Source organism: Lepidochelys kempii, chromosome 12 (assembly GCF_965140265.1).
Source record: "Lepidochelys kempii isolate rLepKem1 chromosome 12, rLepKem1.hap2, whole genome shotgun sequence".
NCBI classification, from domain to species: domain Eukaryota; kingdom Metazoa; phylum Chordata; order Testudines; family Cheloniidae; genus Lepidochelys; species Lepidochelys kempii.
In genome coordinates, this window is record NC_133267.1 from 43,306,152 (window position 1) to 43,329,096 (window position 22,945).

Consider the following 22,945-nt stretch of genomic DNA (forward strand, 5'->3'; position numbering starts at 1 on the left):
AAGCATGGTGAAAAACTGGAATGGAATAGTTACGTTTCCTGCTGCTTGTCCATAGTTACAGATGTTGTAGAACAGGTATAGCTTGTGCTGGATTTATTTAATGCAGCAGAGGCTGGATGGAGCTGTGGGAAAACTTCCAGGCAGAGGCAGAGGGAGAAGAGAAGGGCTGCCAGTGCTCATGGCAGTGGAGAGTAGAAGGATAGTGTAGAACAGGCAACTTCCCCTTTTAGCTTATTTATGTGCCGGGGCGATTTCCAGGTCTACACTGTGTTAAAGTTGCATTACAGGCTGGGGCAATTTCCAGGTCTACACTGCATTAAAGTTGCATTTAACAGAATAAGCTGTTCTCCAGAATCCAAAAAATGGGAAATTGGGCAGCAACCTTTACAACTGAATTTCATAATGTTTGTGGATTTAAATCCTCTCTCTTTATGGTGAAGTAGAAGTATTTTGTAGTTATTATATGTTATCTTGTGAAGCACTCTGGGATGAAAGGTGCTATGTAAATCCAAGAGTTTATACATTTTTACCTAGGGATCTAGTGGATTATCCAGAACTTGAAGTTTTTAAATCAAGCTTATTGTCTTTTTAGAAGAGATGCTCTAGCTCAATCATAAATTATGGCCTTGTTGCAGGAATCACTTGATGAAATTCTCTGTCCTGTATTATGCAGGAGGGTAGGCTGGATGGCCACAATGCTCCCTTCTGGCCTTAAACAGCTCGGAATCCTTGCAAATATTAAGAGTTCAGGAACAGGTTTAAAACTCAGGTAACCCAAGTATCCTCGGTACGCTCAGTTAGTTTTCATATCATTGTCAAACTACATGTAATCAGGGAATGGTCCTGCTGTTGTGATGAATTTGCCTGGCTTCTCTACTGCCCCAGGTGGAATTGGAGGTAACAGGGTCTGAGTCTGCACCTCAACAATATTTACTGGATGCCTGCTTGAGCTCAAGAACTCCTCTTCCTTGCTGCCATCTGACAGAGACCTCGTAACCCCGATAAGGCTGGGGCCAGGATCACTGGGGGCTTAACCCCCAGTCTCATTATGGGTTTCTCAGGACCGGGCCTAGGGTCTTCCTACTGTGGGGTACTCTCTCCTCCCTGGCCACTTCCCTGATCCAGTGATCATTGCATTGAGTTTAAACCACGTACAATTTATTAACCTGCAACTGTAAACCAATCAGGGAAAAATGGAGATGGTGAAATGATCCAGAAACTAACACAATGGGCATAGGGATACCATAAACTACACTCTCGGGGGCTAGTCACAGCCTATTCCTACACATCCCAAGTCCTGGCTGCGCTGTGGTGACACCATAGGTCAGACACCTGCCCTGGGGTGCGGGTGGGGGCCTGGGATGCACGCTCTCAGGCTCCAGGTGGCAGGATGCTTCTCCCCAGTATCAGCCCTCCCATTTGGGTCATGGTCCCTACTCCCAGTCTGGCCTTCAAGTCCCTCTTGTCTGACACCATCTCCCTCCACTGAACCCTCTGCCCATGGCCCCCGTCACTTTCCCTAGGAGTTCGCTGTGCTCAGCTCCAGTTTGCTTGTGGCATGGCCAGCGTTGTTATCCTAGCCCTGGCTCCCCAGTGGTGGAGCTGGTCAGCGCTGCCGCAGCTCTGGCTCCCCTGGCTTTGTCCTGGCAGCCCCGGCTCACACCTGCCAGTCCTGTCAATCCAGCTGATTTGGAGTGCTGGCCTCTCTGCATTGGCCTAGGGACCTGTCAGTCTCAGGATCCTGACTCCTCTGCAGCCCTTCCCCTTTCTCCTAGCACTGGGAGGGGGCCAACCGAAAGATGCATTCAGTCATCTTCCCTCCAGATTAGCCTTACAGGGCCCAAATGCAGTGTTGCTAACTCTTAGAATCATAGAATATCAGGGTTGGAAGGGACCCCTGAAGGTCATCTAGTCCAACCCCCTGCTCGAAGCAGGAATTGTGATTCTATTGATTGTGATTAATTGTGATTATTAATTGTGATTCTTGTGATTCTATTGCAAGTCTTCTGATGTTTGGTGAAGAAGAATCTGAAAACATGGCCCCCAAGTGCATCCTTTAGTCTCAGAAATCAAAAGGCAAATAATAAGCCCTCAAAATGTACTATTATGGTGCTGTGGTAGCACCTGCTACAAATTTCTATTCATCTTAAGAATGTATTATGTGTTTCATTTTATAGGGGTAGTTCTTTTTTGGGCCCCTTTTGCAGGAAATCTGAAATGCTTGGGGCTGTGCTCTACGGTGCTCCTTCTGCTGCTGATTCAGACTATCAGTTATACAAAGCACTGTTTGTTAATAGAGCGAATTTTAGAATAAATACTTCCACTGCTGTCTAGAAAACAGTGTGTCACCCATTGGAAAAGTGTGTGTGAAGTCATTCTCTAGTTGGTGGTCCACAAAGAGGCAATTACTCCAGGAGTTAAAGCAGTAGGGGTCTGAACTGGGAATCTGATGTTCAATGTTCAAATGCTTCTGCTGATCTGCATGGGAGATATTCTGATTACGTGTGATTCACACAGTCGGAAGAAAACTGGGATAATCAATAAATTATGGCGTGAAACATCAAAAGAATACAGGTGTCTCATAGAATCATAGAATATCAGAGTTGGAGGGGACCTCTGGAGGTCATCTAGTCCAATCCCCTGCCCAGAGCAGGACCAATCCCCAACTAAATCATCCCAGCCAGGGCTTTGTCAAGCCTGACCTTAAAAACTTCAAAGAAAGGGGATTCCACCACCTCCCTAGGTAACGCATTCCAGTGCTTCACTACCCTTCTAGTGAAAAAGTTTTTCCCAATATCCAACCTAAATCTCCCCTACTGCAACTTGAGACCATTACTCCTTGTCCTGTCATCTGCTATCACTGAGAATAGTCTAGATCCATCCTCTTTGGATCCACCTTTCAGGTACTTAAAAGCAGCTATCAAATCCCCCCTCATTCTTCTCTTCCGTAGACTAAACAATCCCAGTTCCCTCAGCCTCTCCTCATAAGTCATGTTCCAGAACCCTAATCATTTTTGTTGCCCTTCGCTGGATTCTCACCAATTTTTCCACATCCTTCTTGTAGTGTGGGGCCCAAAACTGGACACAGTACTCCAGACAGGGCCTCACCAATGTCGAATAGAGGGGAACGATCACGTCCCTCGATCTGCTGGCAATGCCCCTACTTATACACCCCAAAATGCCATTGGCCTTCCTGGCAACAAGGACACACTGTTGACTCATATCCAGCTTCTCGTCCACTGTCACCCCTAGGTCCTTCTCTGCAGAACTGCTGCCTAGCCATTCGGTCCCTAGTCTGTAGCGGTGCATTGGATTCTTCTGTCCTAAGTGCAGTCTTACATTTAAGACTAAGTCTCACATTTCAGTCACATGTCTGGGTTGCAGGTGTCACAGATGAATAGGTTTGAAGGTTTATGAGTGTGATATTTCACACTAGTAGGCCAGACAAACACAGTAGTTAGACACGCTAGAGGAGTGCAGCCACTCCTGGCTGTATCAGGTTCCAAAAATCCATGAGAGGCTACATTCTTGGGCTGGCAGGGAGCTGGACTTCTGCCATGTGTACTGATATCTACACTCCTAGTGGGAGAGTGTGCAGTCTCTGTGCTGGGTTGACATGGAAAGAGTTAACCTTGTCCTAGGAAGGGCCACAGCTGTTTGCAGTGATTGCAAAGACTCTCAGGAGAAGGTGCAGAGAGTAGGAAAAAGAGAAAGAGGTAATAAGGTCAGAGGAAGGAGGGGTATAATGGGAAGAACTTGCAAGGCTCTCCAAAGGGACTAAACCCTGTGAAGGGCTATGAGAACTATTGAGCTATTGCCTCGAGGGGTGGAGGACTAAACCCCGCCACAAAGGGGAGAACAGGTGGGCCCCGAGAAGTGCAGGAAGACCATTGAGGCTGTGATAGCAGATGACAGGCTTTATGTTAATGGATTCTTTTGGACATTTTATTCTGGAAGACTTGGAGGCTAAACCTCGTCTAGTCTCCCACCTAGCTGGAAGAAAATTGCTACCCACAGGGGAAACTGAGGCACAACTGCACTTGGTGGTAAGACTGCCTTCCCACACAGGGATAAAGTGTTATAGACACAGACTGGAATGAGCCATATCGCAGCATCTCACAGCCTTCAGGGATTGGTACAGCCTGCAGTGGGTTCAGCAGCACAGGTTCTCTCTTGCTTCCCAGGCACATGCAGCTCCCCTTTTATCTTCCTGAGCCCCTGCGGAGCTACTCACATGAGCTAACCACGCCTGTATAACAAAAGCTACATTTAGTGACAGTTAAGGCTGCTTCATGACCCACTCAAAACCTTTAACAGTGTGGAAACAAAATGTTGGCTTCATTACTTGCCACCTTCACATACATTGCCTACGATGCTTTGGATAAAATGCTCCAAAAGGCTTTTCCTTCCATCTCCAATATATACTGAAGAGCAACATACACCTCAACTTGGGCTTTCACACAAAACCACAATGATGATCTCATGTGTTCTTATATCAACAGCTCAGCACATCTGACTGTCACACACTCTCCATGCACTTGGGACATTATTCTACCTTTATCAGTGCTAAAGTCCCTTTGAGATGACCACTTCCTTTAAAGATATTGTGGTGGGTGGGAGGAGGATGGGTGCTGATTCACTCTTAACTGTCACTAAGAAGTCACCTACTACAGGACAGACCCAACAAAGAAAATAACAGAATGCCACTAGCCATCACCTTCAGCCCCCAACTAAAACCTCTCCAAATGCATCATCAAGGATCCACAACCTATCCTGAAGGACGACCCATCACTCTCACAGATCTTGGGAGACAGGCCAGTCCTTGCCTACAGACAGCCCCCAACCTGAAGCAAATACTCACCAGCAACCACACACCACACAACAGAACCACTAACCCAGGAACCTATCCTTGCAACAAAGCCCGTTGCCAACTGTGTCCACATATCTATTCAGGGGACACCACCATAGGGCCTAATCACATCAGCCACACTATCAGAGGCTCGTTCACCTGCACATCCACCAATGTGATATATGCCACCATGTGCCAGCAATGCCCCTCTGCCATGTACATTGACCAAACTGGATAGTCTCTACGTAAAAGAATAAATTGACACAAATCAGACGTCAAGAATTATAACATTCAAAAACCAGTCGGAGAACACTTCAATCTCTTTGATCACTCGATTACAGACCTAAAAGTTGCAATTCTTCAACAAAAAAACTTCAAAACCGGACTCCAACGAGAGACTGCTGAATTGGAATTAATTTGCAAACTGGATACAATTAATTTAGGCTTGAATAAAAACTGGGAGTGGATGGGTCATTACACAAAGTAAAACTATTTCCCCTCCCCCTCCCCCCCACTGTTCCTCAGACGTTCTTGTCAACTGCTGGAAATGACCTATCTTGATTATCACTACAAAGGGTTTTCTCCCCCCACTCTCCTGCTGGTAACAGCTCACCTTACCTGATCACTCTGGTTACAGTGTGTATGGTAACACCCATTGTTTCATGTTTTCTGTGTATATAAATCTCCCCGCTATATTTTCCACTGAATGCATCCGATAAAGCGAGTTGTAGCTCACGCTCAAATAAATTGGTTAGTCTCTAAGGTGCCACAAGTCCTCCTTTTCTTTTTGCGGATACAGACTAACACGGCTGCTACTCTGATAAATGTAGTTTGTTTGTTTATAAACTTTTAAAACTATGTGCTTTTTTCCAAGCCTGTCTCCTGCCTTTTGAACACTGTGTTGCCAGAACTGCAGATGCATTGGAGTTAGTCTCCGGTGTTACCCCCAAAGCTCCATTTGGCTGAAGCATGTTATGTGGAGAATAGCTGGTGGTTCCTCCTGGGAAATTATTTTCCAATTTTTCATTCACCAACAGCAGGTGTCAAGCCCCCTTCCTTGCAACTGGAGTTCAAAGGAGAGGGAATGGAGGCTCCTCTAGAGACTTGTTAGGCCTGAAGACCTGAAGAAATCCATCTAGCACATTGGGTCCTGTTCTTTGTAGAAGCCCATTAAAGCTCCCAGCAAAGCACTGCCAATACACCACAGGGCACCTTAAAAGGAAAGAAGAAACTCCAAAACTGCATGTTGGATCAATGGAGCAAGATCTTTCACCTATAATGCTATGGCAGAACATTTGAGTACACTGCTGCTACCTTGCTACACTCACATGGGAAATTTTTAGTAATTTTTTTTAAGGTAGGCCCATAAAAAAGTGTTTGGAAATCACAAAATATAGTTTAAGAACACAATTTGTAAAGGAGGCAAGAGTGTTCAGATACCAAGATGATAGAAACATCCGCCAGACAGAGGGGAAGGATCAACAGGTTTGCACTAGAGTCTCTCAGAACAGAGAAATCTTACCTTTGAGCTCCTTCTGGAACTAGGGGCAGAAATCAGAGTGAGTGTATGAAACAGGAGAGGAGGCAAGTGTGTTCAGATTGAGAGAGTGGGCTGGGGGAAGAAGAGGGTGTGGTCTGCAAAGGGCATGTAGCAGAGGTAAATTAAATTTATCCAAATTAAAAACATAATATAATATTTTACATCAGGTTTCAGAGTAGCAGCCGTGTTAGTCTGTATTCGCAAAAAGAAAAGGAGGACTTGTGGCACCTTAGAGCAGTCGCTAAGGTGCCACAAGTACTCCTTTTCTTTTTGCGAATACAGACTAACACGGCTGCTACTCTGAAACCTGTCATTATGCAAGGCACTGAATTTAGCCGTATGGAGTGGAAATCTATCAAATCTGTTAGTCTCTAAGGGGCCACAAGTACTCCTTTTCTATTTTACATCTGTGGCCCCAGTGATCAGACTCTTTTACTGTAGGATTTGGGACATTTAGTGTAGAAAGTGGCAGACTGTTGTGTGCTAGTGGTTGTTATAGGGTGAAGGGGAGGGGTGGGTGTGATGCACTCACAGGTTGTAGGTGTCCAGGGTGTGGTGTTCTATACCATCTTGTGGCACTGAGGCTACTTAGAGAGAGCGAGGTTAATGAGTTTTGCTCTACAACCTTAGCTAACAGCCATATGGCTTTTAGCTCATGCTGTGGAGGCTTATGCACTAAGCTCCAGAGGCCCCAGGTTCGATCCTGCCTGCCGACGACCAGGGTCTGTTGGTGTTTCATAGGCAACAGACACAAATATTAAACCTCTGAAACCGCCGGGAGCCAGGACCAGACCCTGAAATGCAGCTTCTCTCCACTTCAGCTAAAGGAGCACTCCCTCAACCTGTGTGAGCCCAGCCCCTGCTCTCCGGGCAGCAGCACAGACACAGCCCACAAGAGGTTCCCCTGGGTTAACGGAAACACCATGGCAATGCCCACTGCCCATCATGCTGACCAATATTGTTTCCTTGTATGCCTGTCTGTATCCAGCTATCTCATACTTAGATTGGAAGCTCCTTGGGGCAGGTACCATCTTTTTGTTGTCTCTCTATAGTATCTACTGCAGTGGGGCCTTGGCCATGAATGGGGCTCCTAGCTGCTATGATGATACAAATATACTCCGTCCATTTCAAAAGCTTAAGAAACAGGAGCCAGAGAGGGCAGTTTCTATCTGCTCTGTCTGGTGCTATGGAGGGGTGGGAGTGGAGAAGGACTTGCTCTCAGCCTGGTATGACAAGAGGCATCTCTCTGCATGCATGCTCCTGAAACATCCTGTTCTGAGTGCCAGCTGGAGAGCCCAATTCACAAATTCTCACTGTGACTATGCTGTCAGGCTGATGCATGTGAAGTGTTGGCTTCTCGAGGACTGGTCTGTGTGCACATCTTGCTGCCCTCAACAGAAAATGAGAGAGGACTCATATGGACAACAGCTCATGTTGCTCTACAAAGACTTACTCACCTGAGCAGTCCTACTGATTTCAAAGGGACTCTGTAGCAAGGTGGTCACCTGCTCCGGCCTTAAAGGGCTTAAAACAGCCTAGGAGAGGGCTGTGGCTGGGAGCAAGCAGGTTCCCAGGCTGATTGGGGGAAGCAGGCTCAGATGTGGCCACACCCCAATCAGGGCTCAGCTGGCTCTTATACGAGGGCAGTGGGCCAGGAGTAGACAGTCTTCTCTAGCTGTAGAGGGAGATGGGTCTGACTGCTGGGGAGCTTGAGAAGGTACCTGGAGTGGAGCAGGGCTGGGGAAGGCTAGAGGAGCTGGGAGGCTCCAGACTGGAAAAGCTCCAGGCTACAGGCCTGGCAGACAGCCTAATAAAGGGTACTGGGGTTGCAGGGGGCAGCTTACGGGTAGACAGAGGCAGCAGGTCCAAACCCCCCTTGCCTGTGATGATTGGCTTATACGCTGCAGTCTGCCCCAGTGTGTTGGGGCTCAGTGATGACTGGCAGTAGCCAAAGACTGAGGTGAGGTGGGGGTTCCCTGGGGAGGAGAGACCCAGAGACTGTGGGGGTACTGCCAGGGGGCAGCACCCTGGGTAAAAGGGGCACTGGGGTCTGGGAGAGACATGGGGTAAGCAGGACACTGGCCTACAGAGGGTGCTCTGGAGGCTGGAAGAGCTAATTCCCTGAGAGACCAGCAGGAGGCACTGCAGGGTGAGTCCTGCACCATCACAGACTCCTTGTGTGAATAAGGCTTGAAGTATCAGGCCAGATCCTAGTGGAGGGAAGTGTTCTATGGATTAGCTGGTTCAGCCTGGCCCCGTAGAGAGCAGATGTGAAACTCCATACTCCCTGTTTTGCAATTTCATATAGTCATCCTATGTTAAGCTTAGCAGGGAGATAGCCCTTGATTTGTGGAAGCGAGAGGGGGTCAGTAACTTGACAGAGACTTACACTGAGGTTTTGGCATATGGAAGGCACAGCCTACTTTTGCTTATTAAACATTTCCCAGGCTTGAATCTAGCCAGATCTTTCATGCTCTTATCTCAGAATAAGAGATCCTATGTCTGACAGAAAACGTTCAGTACAACTGGGCTTTTCCTGTTGGATTTGGGTTCTTTGCTCCCACGAAGCAAGGATCTCAAATAGGGCTGTCAAGTGATTTTTTTTTAAGAAAAATTAATTGTGCTGTTAAAGAATAATCATTTATTTAAATATTGGATGTTTTCTACATTTTCAGATATATTTTATTTCTGTTAACACACAATACCTAGTGTACAGTGCTCACTTTATATTTTTGATTACAAATATTTGCACAATAAAAAACACAGTATTTTTCAATTCACCTAATACAAATGTGCTGCAATCTTTCATGAAAGTTGAACTTTCAAATATAGAATTATGAACAAAATAACTGCACTCCATAATAAAACAATCTAAAACTTTAGAGCCTACAAGTCCACTCAGTCCTCCTCCTTGTTAAGCCAATTGCTCAGACAAACAAGTTTGTTTATATTTTCAGGAGATAATGCTGCCTGCTTCTTGTTCACGTCACCTGAAAGTGACAAGAGGTGTTTGCATGGCACTGTTGTAGCTGGCATCGCAAGATATTTGTGTACCAGATGCACTAAAGATTCATATGTCCCTTCATGCTTCAACCACCATTCCACAGGACATGTGTCCATGCTGATGATGGGTTCTGCAGCCGTGCAGACTGACACATATTCATTTTCATCATCTGAGTCAGATGCCACCAGCAGAAGCTTGATTTTCTTTTTTGGTGGTTCAGTTCTGTAATTTCTATATTGGAGTATTACTCTTTTAAGGCTTCTGAAAGCTTGCTCCACACCTCATCCCTCTCAGATTTTGGAAGGCACTTCAGATTCTTAAATCTTGGGTCAAGTGCTGTAGCTATCTTTAGAAATCTCACATTTATACCTTCTTTGCATTTTGTCAGATCTGCAGTGAAAGTGTTCTTAAAATGAACAACATGTACTGGGTCATCATCTGAGATTGCCATAACATGAAATATAGGGCAGAATGTGAGTAAGACAGAGCAGGAGATGTACAATTCTCCCCAGGGAGTTCAGCCACAAATTTAGTGAACACATTTTTTTTAATGACAGGTTTCAGAGTAGCAGCTGTGTTGGTCTGTATCTGCAAAAAGAACAAGAGTATTTGTGGCATTTTAGAGACTAACAAATTTATTAGCACATAAGCTTTTGTGGGTTACAGCCCACTTCATCGGATGCACAGAATGGAACAGTAAAATGGAGTGTGTGTGTGTGTGTATACACACACACACACACTTATATATACTAAGAAGGTAACTCCTGCTGATAATAGCTCATCTTAATTAATTAGCCTCTTAAAGTTTGTATGGCAACTTCCACCTTCTGTGTGTGTGTATACACATGTATATCTATCTATCTTCTTACTAAATGTTCCATTCTATGCATCTGATGAAGTGGGCTGTAGCCCACGAAAGCTTATGCTCTAATAAATTTGTTAGTCTCTAAGGTTCCACAAGTACTCCTATTTTTTTAATGAGCATCATCAGCATGGAAGCATGTCCTCTGAGATGGTGGCCGAAGCATGAAGGGGCATATGAATGTTTAGCATTTCTGGCACATAAATAACTTGCCATGCTGGCCACAAGTGCCATGCAAACACCTGTTCTCACTTTCAGGTGACCTTGTAGGTAAGGAGAGGGCAGTATTATGTCATAGAATCATAGAATATCAGGGTTGGAAGGGACCTCAGGAGGTCATCTAGTCCAATCCCCTCCTCAAAGCAGGACCAATCCCCAATTAAATCATCCCAGCCAGGGCTTTGTCAAGCCCAACCTTAAAAACTTCTAAGGAAGGAGATTCCACCACCGCCCTAGGTAACTCATTCCAGCGTTTCACCACCCTCCTAGTGAAAAAGTCTTTCCTAATATCCAACCTAAATCTCCCCCATTGCAACTTGAGACCATTACTCCTTGTTCTGTCATCTGCTACCACTGAGAACAGTCTAGATCCATCCTCTTTGGAACCCCCTTTCAGGTAGTTGAAAGCAGCTATCAAATCCCCCCTCATTCTTCTCTTCTGTAGACTAAACATCCCCAGTTCCCACAGCCTCTCCTCATAAGTCATGTGTTCCGGTCCCCTAATCATTTTTGTTGCCCTCCGCTGGACTCTTTCCAATGTTTCCACATTCTCCTTGTAGTGTGGGGCCCAAAACTGGACACAGTACTCCAGATGAGGCCTCACCAGTGTCGAATAGAGGGGAATGATCACGTCCCTCAATCTGCTGGCAATGTCCCTACTTATACATCCCAAAATGCCATTGGCCTTCTTGGCAACAAGGGCACACTGTTGACTCATATCCAGCTTCTCGTCCACTGTAACCCCTAGGTCCTTTTCTGCAGAACTGCTGCCGAGCCATTCGGTCCCTAGTCTGTAGTGGTGCATTGGATTCTTCCGTCCTAAGTGCAGGACTCTGCACTTGTCCTTGTTGAACCTCATCAGATTTCTTTTGGCCCAATCCTCCAGTTTGTCTAGGTCCCTCTGTGTCCTATCCCTACCCTCCAGCGTATTTACCTCTCCTCCCAGTTTAGTGTCATCTGCAAACTTGCTGAGGGTGCAATCCACACCATCCTCCAGATCATTTATGAAGATATTGAACATAACCGGCCCCAGGACCGACCTTTGGGGCACTCCATTTGATACCGGCTGCCAACTAGACATGGAGCCATTGATCACTACCATGAGCCCGACAATCTAGCCAGCTTTCTATCCACCTTATAGTCCATTCATCCAGCCCATACTTCTTTAACTTGCTGACAAGTGGAGTGCCCCAGGGGTCGGTCCTGGGGCCGGTTTTGTTCAATATCTTCATAAATGATCTGGAGGATGGTGTAGATTGCACTCTCAGCAAATTTGCGGATGATACTAAACTGGGAGGAGTGGTAGATACGCTGGAGGGGAGGGATAGGATACAGAAGGACCTAGACAAATTGGAGGATTGGGCCAAAAGAAATCTGATGAGGTTCAATAAGGATAAGTGCAGGGTCCTGCACTTAGGACGGAAGAATCCCATGCGCCGCTACAGACTAGGGGCCGAATGGCTAGGCAGCAGTTCTGCGGAAAAGGATCTAGGGGTGACAGTGGACGAGAAGCTGGATATGAGTCAGCAGTGTGCCCTTGTTGCCAAGAAGGCCAATGGCATTTTGGGATGTATAAGTAGGGGCATAGCGAGCAGATCGAGGGACGTGATCATTCCCCTCTATTCGACATTGGTGAGGCCTCATCTGGAGTACTGTGTCCAGTTTTGGGCCCCACACTACAAGAAGGATGTGGATAAATTGGAGAGAGTCCAGCGAAGGGCAACAAAAATGATTAGGGGTCTAGAACACATGACTTATGAGGAGAGGCTGAGGGAGCTGGGATTGTTTAGTCTGCAGAAGAGAAGAATGAGGGGGGATTTGATAGCTGCTTTCAACTACCTGAAAGGGGGTTCCAAAGAGGATGGCTCTAGACTGTTCTCAATGGTAGCAGATGACAGAACAAGGAGTAATGGTCTCAAGTTGCAGTGGGGGAGGTTTAGATTGGATATTAGGAAACACTTTTTCACTATGAGGGTGGTGAAACACTGGAATGCGTTACCTAGGGAGGTGGTAGAATCTCCTTCCTTAGAGGTTTTTAAGGTCAGGCTTGACAAAGCCCTGGCTGGGATGATTTAACTGGGAATTGGTCCTGCTTCGAGCAGGGGGTTGGACTAGATGACCTCCTGAGGTCCCTTCCAACCCTGATATTCTATGATTCTATGTTAGCTGCTGTGCTGTTTGCTGCTCAGCTGGTTCATAGCTGACTGGCTTTTTATACAGTCAGGCCCACTTAAGGCTCACCTGGAACAAAGCACTCCCAGTTCCTGTAAATGTAAACAAATGTCCTGTAAATGTAAACAAACTTGTTTGTCTGAGTGATTGGCTGAACAACAAGTAGGACTGAGTGGATTTGTAGGCTCTAAAGGTTTACATTGTTTTGTTTTTTGAGTGCAGTTATGTAACAAAAAAGGTACATTTGTAAATTGCACTTTCATGATAAAGAGATTGCACTACGGTACTTGTATGAGGTGAATTGAAAAATACTATTTTTACAGTCCAAATATTTTTAATAAAAATAAAGTGAGCATTGTAGACTATGTTCTTGAAATCAATATATTTGAAAATGTAGAAAAACATCCAAAACTACTTACTTTAATTTGGTGGTCTATTGATTAAAAGTGCGATGAATATTTTTGAGTTAATCACGTGAGTTAAGTGTGATTAATTGACAGCCATAATCTCAACCTTTTTCACCCACCATCCAAATCCCACCCACTTGTCTCTTTAGTGACTCTCTAGCTCAGAATTGTTTGAGGTGTTTTAACCAGAAATGTACAAAATGCTATGATAGAGACCATCTTCTTATAGCCAAAGTCAGACTTCAATTATAATGTTTATAAACTTGATAATTTTATATTGTTAATGAAAATATCATGGAAATGTACATTCTCTGGTGCTATGTCTTCAGTATGCCTAATGACTGCAGGGGTTCGTAATTTAAAGATTTTTTTCTTCACACCCAGAAGGACTAGAAGCATAGTTAATAACAGAAATATTGTGTGTATTAAAGCCATTACACTCCTACCCCTATTTCCCCTCATGAAAATAGCCATAGACACCAACTTTGTGGGTGCTCCAGGGCCAGAGTACCCACAGATTAAAAAATGGTGAGTGCTCCCCACCCCGGCACCTCCCGCCCACCACTGTCAGCTATTCCGCAGCATGCAGGAGGTGCTGGGGGTGGGAGAGGAGCGAGGGCCAGGTGTGCTCGGGGGAGGGACTGGGGGTAGGGCCTAAGCCAGAGCCAGGGATGGGGGAGCACTGCCCATCACATTAGAAACTCTGCATATGAAAATAGCTATCCCATCCTGGGTTTGAAAACCAGCCAATTTCTGTATGTTTGTAGTCTATACAGAGAACATTCCCCCCTGTATGTTAATATTAGTGGTAGGAGGAGGACTCAGAGCAATGCATCTGGAAGAAAGAGACCAAGGATTATAGGAAAGCGGGTGGTAGCATCTGGCAGTAAACGGGCACAACAGCAATAAATTACTAATGGCACTTTCTTGTGTAGAAGGTCCTCAGCTGGCTGCAACTGGAATTTTGTGGTCAGGGCTAATCACTGACTTTGTCAGGACAAAATGGGAAGATAGTATTGAACAAACAAGATTAATCTGGATAATGGCAGGAAAGACTGCTAACGTTAAACATGACCAGATTCTATCATGCTGTGTGTGTAAGTATTTATGGAAGGAGCTGCTCAACCAACTGTGGTCATAATCTGAAACTAAAGAAGGCAAGACTTATGGTAGATGGTTTCTTAGCCAAATGGTCTAGAAAGGCCAGTGGTATGTGAGCAATTAAGGCAAGGACAGATTCTTGAGCCTTCTCTACACTGGGAAAATGACCTGCTGCTGAAAATGCCTGTTAGCTAAGGAAAGTCTCAATCACACTTTCTGTAATGGAGCTGAAAATAGTTTTTTTCTGTCTGCACTAGGAGTTAAACTATTTTCAGCAGTGGGTCAATTTCCATGGGAGACATTACCATATGTGTCTGGTTCTGCTCATTAAGAGGGTGGGTCCCTCTTGCAGCAAGACAGGGTATAGACTATATGACCCTTACCTTCACAAAATTATCTTGTTTCTCTGTCGCCCTCGTTTCAGGGTGCTTTTTCTAATGATGCCTACAAGGATGTGAGCTCAGTCTGTCTATTCAGCACAGCCTTGTTACACATCAAAATGGAATGTATTTCCATTTCTGTTGTAAATGTAAATCCTGTCCTCCTTCAGAATATCTACAAATGACTGTATGCCATATGCTATCCATTCCTTCCAGAGCAGAGACCACTTTTGAATCTTAAGCAATGGGCTCAGCTACAAAGATCATTGAGGAAATTAATAATAGAATGAATTATAAAAAGGCTGCTATTTGATTTATTTTACTCTGTATTTAGAGCTTGGGTATAAGTCTGTAATTTGGATTCAAATTAAAGACCATGTTATCATCCAGTACTGATTCATACCCCTTAGGAACTCAAGAGTATAGTATAGCCACAACTATAATAAGACCTCACCCCATCTATAAAGATTTCTTAACTGTTCTACCTTATCACTCTGCCACCTGTTTCCCTATTACCTTGTAATGGACTGGTGAAGGGTTAATGTTTAGCTATTCCACCTGGAAGCAGGCGGGGCACACCCTGACTGTTTCGTAGAAGCAATGCACACATTGCTCTATCCAAGGACAAGGGCTAGATATGAACCATGAGAACTTGATTGTTTGGACAGCAACTGTGGGAGGCTTTCTTAGCCTGGGCTCAAGGCCTGAGAACCAGGATTGTAGTAGATAGAGGATGGTAACTAAGTATATGAATCAACGTCATACATTCCTTTGTGTAGCAGTGTGTAATGCTTAGGGGGAGAAATATAATAAAAGGAGAAGGTGGAAGGCAGGGGGGCAGAACAGCCCATCTCCGCTGACCAGCCTGTTTGCTTGCATAAAGCTGTGTTCTGTCTCATCACTGAACCGCCACAACTGGCGCCCAAACGTGGGGCCCTCAGCACTCACCTCGCCCGGCAAGGGTTTCAGATGCGTCACTCATCCGCTTCGTGGATCCCGGTGAGTATTTTTCATTGTGGTAAGTATGGGAAGCTCCCTCTCTGCTTTGCAAGTGCAACACCGCAATGAACTGCAGTATTTGCTGCGTAAGGCTCAGCATGACTGCCCGGCTCGAGCACTTACTCTCCTGCTACAGGAGGTGCGTGCCAAGTGCCCGTGGTATCCTGAAGCCGGAAGCCTTAAGCTAGCGGACTGGGAGCGATTGGGCCAGACATTGCACGAAGAGCCTTGGGCGCCCGTGCAGGCTTTACATGCCTGGCACCTCTGCCGCGACGTGGTACAGCGTGTCGCCTCCGACAGGCCCTCCCTCGCAAGGCTGGTGATCTCGCCACGCCCGTCCGCTCCTGCAGCCATCCCCCCTCCTGGCGATGCGACACAGCGTGTCGCCTCGGAAAGGCCCTCTCCAGCACCAACAGAGGAGCTGCCGATCCTGCCACCCCCGTCCGCTCCTGCAGCCATCCCTCCCCCTGCTTCGCCCCCAGTGCCTCTATTACCACCGCCTCCCTGGCCTTCCCCACCGGAGCTGGTGTGTGATCACCCTCCCCCCCCGTGGGGCCCCCCGGAGGGTCATCTGCATCTGCTCAGAAGCTTTCGCTGGTGCAACAAATGGTTCACGCAGCGAAAGCTCGATCAGATCTTACAGCGGAGGAGCTGGCTGATCTGGTCTCCGTTTGCCCGGTGACCTGGCAGAATGATGACCAGGGCAACCCCGTGGGCACCTGGACCACTCTGCCATACTCGGTGGTTAGAGAGGTAAAGAAAGCAATTTGTGAATTTGGCCTGACTAGCACCTTTGTGCGTGGTCTCATTGAAGGGATGGGTACTGGGTACTCCCTAATCCCTGAGGATTGGAAAACGCTGCTGCGCATGATGTTGTCGCCCAGTCAGTATGTTATTTGGCTTAGTGAATATCGGCAGATGGCAGAACGCCAAGCTCAGGTACATAGAGCGCGGTATCATTTATGAGCATTTGGCAGGGGAGGGCCCATTTGCTACTATTGAGATGCAGTCTCAACTCCCTCAGGCTGTCTTCCCCATTATTTCCACCTGTGCCCAGCATGCTTTCAAGAAGGTCCCGGATTCAGGCAAGCCTACCAAAAGCTTTGTCAGTATCTGTCAGGGTGCCTCAGAGTCCTTTTTGGATTTTACCAACAGATTGCAGGAGGCTATCCTCCGACAGGTGGATAACACTGAGGCAGCTCACGAGCTCTTGTTAAAATTGGCAGTTGAAAATGCAAACGAGGATTGCCGCCGTGCTCTCCAGGCAGCACAAGCCTCTGGTATTTTAGAGCTCTCAGACATGCTGCGGGCGTGCCAGAACATTGGCACACAAGCCCACAAGGCTGGAGTTCTGGCTGTAAGCCCTTCCAAGCTTTGGTCAGGTAGCAGTGATCAGAAAAAATTTCAACCCTTAGCTAGCATTTGTATCACATATTAAACGCCCTACTAGAAAGTGTAGTTTTATATGGCTATAAATATATTCAATACCTGCATTCTGCAGTGGAATCTTTCTCTCCCCCCCCCCCCCCAGGCTTGGAAACAGCGAGTCTAAAACCCCTCCTCAGACTAGACAATCATGCCATCTGTTAAGGACTGGTGGCTTAGCAGCTGCTACATGCAGCAATGCTAGTGAGTTTTACAGGATTATAAAACAGCTCAAGGGTACAGAAATCTGGAGCATAAAGGAGAATCAAGATGCTTGCTCTGTAACTCCAAGGCAAGTCTTATCAGATAAGCCTGTTTACTTTGACCTAGAAGGAAGAGAAGTTGTCTGCCTCTGACAATAGGGAAGCCTTACAGGTGCAAGACAGTGGTTTTTGTTTGTATAATGAGGCACACCTTCCCACCTTAATACAGATTAAAGTATGTTGAAATGCATGTTCATGTATCATCCCATCTCAGTGGATGAATGTGCAGACTCCTCCCCCCACCACTGTGTATAGGACAAAAGCAGATTTCCAATACTCAGCCACTCGGCTCTGAAGAGATTAAGGAGCTCTCATCTTCACCCAATATTTTATTTTTAGATTTAATCAACAGGATACTCAGCATGTACAAAAAAAAACAAACATAAAACAAGGCCTTGCATAAACATGGAAACTTACGGAAATGTTAACAGAAAATGATGGAAAGGACGAAGTGTTTAGCACAGAGATCTTAATTTTCAATGCCAGATTTTTCCTGTATGAAATGAGATTGCAGGTGGCTATCCTAGAGACTTCAGAACATCTACAAATCCTCATTCCTTTTTCCATGAATGTCAGAGATGCAAGTCTCATCTCCTGCTTTCCTGGGAGGGTCCCAGTCCATGAACCATCCTTCACAAGTTACCATCTAACGCTTCCTGAACGCAACCCGCTTTACCACATTCTGGGCTCCAAATTTTGCTATTAATTTGCTTCTGAGATTTTCATCTGCTTTTTGCAAATCTAAATCATCCTGTCTGCTCCATATAGGATATCCATCCAAGCGCTGGCTGTTATATAAGAAGTAGGAAGTGGCCTCCACTTCACCACTGTTTTTCAGAAAGGCTTGTATAACAGTTGAGAGGTCCATGCTGAATTCCTCCATGAAGTGCTGTACTGTCTTCACTGCATCTGCCACCTCTGTGGGGGAAGGGCAAGTCCTTATGGGATTTTCCTCCTCTTGAGGCGGAGTTTCAGTTATAGCAGAGTCCTCAGCAGTTACCCATTCCTTCAGTTCCATTTTCTGACTGGAGGCTATTTTTTCAGGGGACTTCAGCTCTTCATCTTTTGCAGGATTTTCTTCCTGAAGGTCAGAGGTCTCATTTTCTGACTAGGAATAGAAGTTAGGGTGAGTGACATTCCACTATAACTGTCACACAAAACTGCGAAATTAGGAGTCCAGAGCAGTGCTGTCCTCCCCTCCTCCCATATGAATCCTTCTAAAGTATACTGATGTGTTGAACATAATACCTGTGCACAATAAAATCCAATAATCCAAGTACAGCAATGCACAGCACCAAGGATACAGTGGAATGTGGAAAGGCAGGAGACAAGGGATAGGATTTAAATAAACTAAAATCTAACCAGTCAAAAATAAATTTGTCATTCTGAATTGTGTAAATCTGCTCAAGGCTCACACTCGCCTTGTGATACTAAAGCCTTGTCTAAACGGCCACTTTACAGCACTGAAACTTTCTCGCTCAGGGGTATGACCCCCCCCACCCCCTGCAATGCAAGTTTCAGTGCTGTAAAGTGGTGGTGTAGACAGTGCCCCAGTGCTGGACGCTGCGCTCCCAGCGCTGGTGGCGGGTTTTTTTGTTGTTTAACAGCACTGAGAGAGCTCTCTCCCAGCGCTGGTGCTGCAACTACACAGCCACGTTAAAGTGTTGCCGCAGCAGCACTTTAACGTTGATAGGGAAGGCATACCCTTAGTGAATAACTCCCTGCTTGCCAATGGAGCCTTAACACTTACAACTTAACTCAAGGTGACGGTGATGTGCAGATGACCATTCTTTATCAACCATGTTTGGTCTCTAACATTCTCCAAGTATCTGGACACAGGGTCAAATTGGAAAAAATTAGTCATGCTCTTTTTACTTGATATGCCACGACACACCATTCATAGTAAGTTGTGTAGTTAATAATATCCTTCCATGCTTTAGCTAGCTGTGTAAAAGTTTAAAATGTTGACACTAAGACGTTTTCTAGGTGTTAACTCAGATGACTGACTATCTGGGAATCAATTGACTAGTCACAGTTTTGTAATTAACCTTAAATTGGAACAGAACTTGGGAAACATTTATTGCTGCTGAAGCTATTTTTGCTTCTTCATTATTAAAATGTAAGCCATTGGTATAAAAAAAAGCATGCTGTACCCCCATTAAGCTGTAATTGCCGAGCTAGAGAGCATAAATCTGCACCTGTGAATTAGAGAAAAATGCTTCACAGGATGGCATGCTCCAGATGCTGAGTCTTACACAAAGGCATTTTAGCCATATATTCTTTTTTTATTTCAGTCAGTTCTGGGTAATTCTAAGAAGCAGTTTGTAAATTTATAACCATAAATGTCTGATGGTCATTCTCCAGGGAGATGTCTGGTGTAACCCATGTACTTATAACTTTATTGGAAAGGATGGGGTGTGTGCGCATACGTGTATATACATATATTTATTTTGCCAATACTATCCTCTCTTTGGCACCAACACAAGACTCTACTCCCTCTCTGCTACCTTGATATACCAACCTGTTCTGACTAACCTCTGTATTGTTTTCCCCCAGCCACTGGTCCCGTTGTTTTTCATGCCATACAGATATTGCACCCAGCTGATTTACCACCACTGTCAATTCCTGATTCAATGGTCAAGCTGAAAAGCATCAGAAGTGGGAAGCAGTCTTGGGAATGGTAAAGGTTTTAATTAGCAGGCAGGGCAGGCCTTGCTGTAAGCAGGGTCCCCAATATAGCCAGCTGCTGAAAACTCCTTTATCCCTGAACTAGCACACCCTAATTAATGTTACTACAAAGTCATAGAAAGAATCAGCATCCTGGTGGTGTTCACACAGAAACAAAGTCATATTTAAGATTAAAGTTACTTATGAAGAAGGCTTAAGTACATCTGAAGTTTCACTAGTTTGGGATTTTAATCTATACATCATAAAGCGTTCAACACATCTGTGTGATCACATTATGCAGATATAGCTGTCCAACTATGAATGTATACCTCACTGCCTTCAAATTCTTTGTTAGCCAGCTGGAAAAGGCTACCCCCTTTTGTTAATTGGTCTTGAACCACTCCTTGGGGTATATCGGCTACTTCCTTCCTCCAAAACTCTGTTAGAGAGAGAGAGAACATTAGCATTTGTTATGCAACTGCAATGCTAATCATGACTTCAGATTACATTTCACATCCTACTGCCTGCTACGATTAATCAATTTGGTAGTCTTCTAATCACTCTGAAAAGGTAACAAGAAACTCATGTTCTGGCAGAGTTAGTGGTTTCTGTCCATATGAGGCATAGAGTGAGGAAGTAATGGGTCTGCAACAACCATCTATGTTCAGTTTTAATAAAGATTCTAGGCGTGATCCAAGGAATTAAACCAGTAAATATTACACTTGCCAAAAACATCACATATCAACCAACCCCAATTCATTCCCAGAGCACCATCCATCCGGTGCACTGAAACTATCACATCATTAAGACAACCTGCATCTGCACAAGGAAGCCAAAGGAAAGCCACCTGTATGACTTGAAATCTGGCATTTCCAAACTTTTAAGGTTACAAAGTCAAGAACTCAGTGCTCCTTAGATGTTTTACAGAACAGACTTATAAACTATAAGTTCAGAAGGGACAAACATGATCATCTAGTCTGACCTCCTGCACATTGTAGGCCACAGAACCTAAGCCACCCATTCCTGGAATAGACCCCTAACCTCTGGCTGAGTTATTGAAGTCCTCAAATCATGGTTTAAAGGCTTTAAGTTACAAAGAATGTACCATTTACACTAGTTTAAACCCGCAAGTGACCTGTGCCCTATGCTGCAGAGGAAGGCAAAAAGTATGTCAGTGTAGGTACTCTAACTTCCTGAGAGGTGGTAGTTACATTGACGGGAGAAAACCTCCTGTCAACATAGTGTTGTCTATGCTGGGGGTTAGGTTAGTATCACTACATCCATACCCCTGAGACACATTGTTACACTGACCTAAGTTCCTTGTGTAGACCAAACCTCAATAGCTTGTGGCAATGAATTAACAGCTTAACTGTTAAGATAAATATTTCCTTTGATCAATTTTAAATTTGCCATCTTTCATGTCCTTGTATTATGATAGGGAAATTAGCATTACCCAGTTTATTTTTACTACACCACTTATTTTGTATAAAAGAAAAGGAGTACTTGTGGCACCTTAGAGACTAACCAATTTATTAGAGCATAAGCTTTTGTGAGCTACAGCTCACTTCCTCAGATGCATATTGTGGAAACTGCAGCAGACTTTATATATACACACAGAGAATATGAACCAATACCTCCTCCCACCCCACTGTCCTGCTGGTAATAGCTTATCTAAAGTGATCATCAGGTGGGCCATTTCCAGCACAAATCCAGGTTTTAGATAAGCTATTACCAGCAGGACAGTGGGATGGGAGGAGGTATTGGTTCATATTCTCTGTGTGTATATATAAAGTCTGCTGCAGTTTCCACAATATGCATCTGAGGAAGTGAGCTGTAGCTCACAAAAGCTTATGCTCTAATAAATTGGTTAGTCTCTAAGGTGCCACAAGTACTCCTTTTCTTTTTGCAAATACAGACTAACACGGCTGTTACTCTGAAACCTGTCATTTTGTATAATATCTATTGTACCTTCCTACTCAACTCTTCTCTAAACAGTCAGTGTTTTCTCTCTCCTCACATGAAAGCCTTTCCACACTAATTTCACTGCCCATCTGATCTTTGTGCTCTCTTTCTCAAGACAATCTACCCGAATTGAACAAAGGATTCCTGCAGATGTCATGCCATTACATTATGATTTAACTCTGTTCAGCCTAAATTAGAATGAAAAGCTCCCAGGTGTGCCTATTACACTGTGGGACAGTTTCCAAGGAATGTGGGGTAACTCCAGGCTTGGGGCATTTCCAGCCAGACTCCCCAAAGCACTGTAAGGAAGAGCCTAGTGGAGGAAACACTAGATCTACTGCAGCTGTTGCAGCTCAGGTTTCTAGGATTTCATGAGGACAGGTCACGGAGGTGGGTTTACCAGCTGTGTACCGGCTATGCTCCCCGAACCCAATGGCTGAAGGAATGCTGGTCTCCACGGCTGACCAAGTGCTTGCAGGCAGGGTCGGGGGGTGGCACTTATCCCCGCGGCACACACCGGTGGAGACACTACACGCGGCAGCGGCAGAGCCGGGAACGAAGCCCAGCAAGTCTCTGCCTCCCAAGGGCCCGCCCCGCCCCCGCCGCCCCCGCCGGTCCGCACCGCTGTCCGCCGGCTGCCAGGCGCTCCGGGGGAGGCCGCGGGGCGGCGCGGGGCCGGGGCCGGGCCCGGGCCCGCCCAGCAGGTACTTGTGCTCCTGGCCCCGCAGGCGCCGCAGGTAGCGGTCCCGCATGGCTTGCCAGGAGTGCGGCGTCAGGCGGGCCCGCTCCATCTCCTTCCAGAGCGCGGTGCCGGTGACGCCGCCCTGCGCCCGGCCCCGCACGTGCAGCAGGATGGCCTCGTCCTCCGAGCCCGTGAAGGCAGAGCGGCCGGCCCGGGCCGGGCCCGGGGCCGCGGCCGCCGCCAGCCGCCAGCGCTCCAGCGGCAGCCGCTCGTTGCTCTCCACGCAGCGCCGCACGTACTCGCTGGAGACGAAGTTGCCCGTGGCCCCCCGCTCGTCGGGCTGGGCCAGCAGCACCGCGCCCGGCTCCTGCACGCGGCAAAGGCGCCCGCCGCCCGCCAGGATCAGCGGCGCG

General features: G+C 46.0%; 1 protein-coding gene across 1 annotated transcript; it reads right to left on the reverse strand.

Moving 5' to 3' along the window:
• Nucleotides 1-17,532: 17,532 nt before the first annotated feature.
• On the reverse strand, nucleotides 17,533-22,934 carry TERF2IP (TERF2 interacting protein; the record flags this gene model as incomplete). The annotated part of the gene is made up of 3 exons (XM_073308436.1): nucleotides 17,533-18,329; nucleotides 20,218-20,327; nucleotides 22,832-22,934. Coding segments are annotated over 3 exons (675 nt in total), but the record flags the coding sequence as incomplete, so codon positions are not given.
• Between the last annotated feature and the right edge of the window lie 11 nt (nucleotides 22,935-22,945).